Below are 1,411 nucleotides of genomic sequence, written 5' to 3'. Positions count from 1 at the left end.
ACTTACCGTTGCTAAGCAACCAGGCATGGAACAGTCAAGTTAAACAACATCGAGCTTGGATAAATAATGAATATCCATAGGTTTTATGTTAGTGTAAAGAACACATCCTCTATTTCTGGTGGATGTGACATTTTCACCGAAACTAATAAATACCTCAGTAGTTGTGTAGACATAGGCGGTTCTTGCCTAAATGTTTGGGGGGGCTTGATTTTGAAGGTACACCTTCAAAATTTTGATTTAGCTTTATGAAAAAAATCTGTGTGAACATCACACGACTTTCCTTATCCTATTGAATGATGCTTATTTGAGTATTATTTTACCCTAACTTTTACCATATCTCTTTTTCATCGGATAGGAGCTCATGTAGTTCAAACCCAGACTCTTCAAACCTCTTCACATCCGCGCTGTCTATCACGTAAATCTGTCGGGAGAGGAAAGAGTAGAAATTGTAGCTTATTCTTCAAGGCTTATTGGCACAGTTATTCTACTCAAGGGCTTATTGGCACAGTTATTCACTTGCAAAGTGTGGGTACATTGGTGGTGTAGTGGTCAAGGCGCTCGCCTGGTAAACAGGAGGGCGTGGGTTCAATCCCAGCCGAGGTATGGAATTTTATCCTCAATATAATTTGAGAATTTGACCACAATAATAGTAGTAGCCTACTGCTGGAGTAAAGGGACTTTACAGTCCTATGCGAGCAGTATAAATAAGCACTATTATTATTATTATTATATATAGGTATATTCAAGCAGACTACGCGTTTCGTTCTTGTAAGAGCTCATCAGCTCGGCATAGTTCCCACTCATCCCAGGACCACCTCTGTGACTGAGTGGTCAACAGCACTGACTCTCAACCCGGAGGTGCTGGGTTCAAATCCCGGTCAGGATGGAAATTTTCCAACGAAACTTTTCCGTTCTTGGACAGGCATAGATGTAAAAGAATGTGCCTTGAAGTAATGCAAAAGCCGTACCGAGGTCCAACCTTTTTTTTTTCCATGAAGAGGATACCAAGAGGTGCCATCTAGACGAGAGAGCTCGCTCAGGGGTCTAATGAGGGATATTCAGGTACTTAATTATGTCGTACAATACTTCCTGAGACGGAGTTGACCGTAGTCCCATTCAGGTACCCTCAAAAGAGCCACTGTTATTGTCTATGTCTACGTCTGTTTTACGTCCTCCAGCGAGACCAACGGAGGATACTTTAAGGCGGTCTCTTCCTGATCCCTTATGTGCCGCGTCCATTTTAATTTAGGACTATTGCACTGCACGGAGGATACTTACCAAAATGTCCGTATTGTCAAAGTAGTTCCGCCAATAGGGGCGGATCTTCCTCTGGCCCCCTATGTCCCAGACGTTCAATTTGAAGCCCTCTGATTGGACGGATTTGATGTTGAACCCCTGGGTGGGCGTAATG

General features: G+C 43.0%; 1 protein-coding gene across 1 annotated transcript; it reads right to left on the bottom strand.

Annotated features, from left to right (window-relative positions):
- Positions 1-332: 332 nt before the first annotated feature.
- Positions 333-1,407, bottom strand: LOC108254128 (ADP-ribosylation factor-like protein 3; the record flags this gene model as incomplete). The annotated part of the gene is made up of 2 exons (XM_017449117.1): positions 333-421; positions 1,279-1,407. Coding segments are annotated over 2 exons (218 nt in total), but the record flags the coding sequence as incomplete, so codon positions are not given.
- Between the last annotated feature and the right edge of the window lie 4 nt (positions 1,408-1,411).

The sequence above is a fragment of the Diaphorina citri genome, unplaced genomic scaffold, assembly GCF_000475195.1.
Source record: "Diaphorina citri unplaced genomic scaffold, Diaci psyllid genome assembly version 1.1 scaffold12923, whole genome shotgun sequence".
Classification (NCBI taxonomy): Eukaryota; Metazoa; Arthropoda; class Insecta; order Hemiptera; family Psyllidae; genus Diaphorina; species Diaphorina citri.
This window is presented reverse-complemented; position numbering and strand designations above follow the sequence as displayed.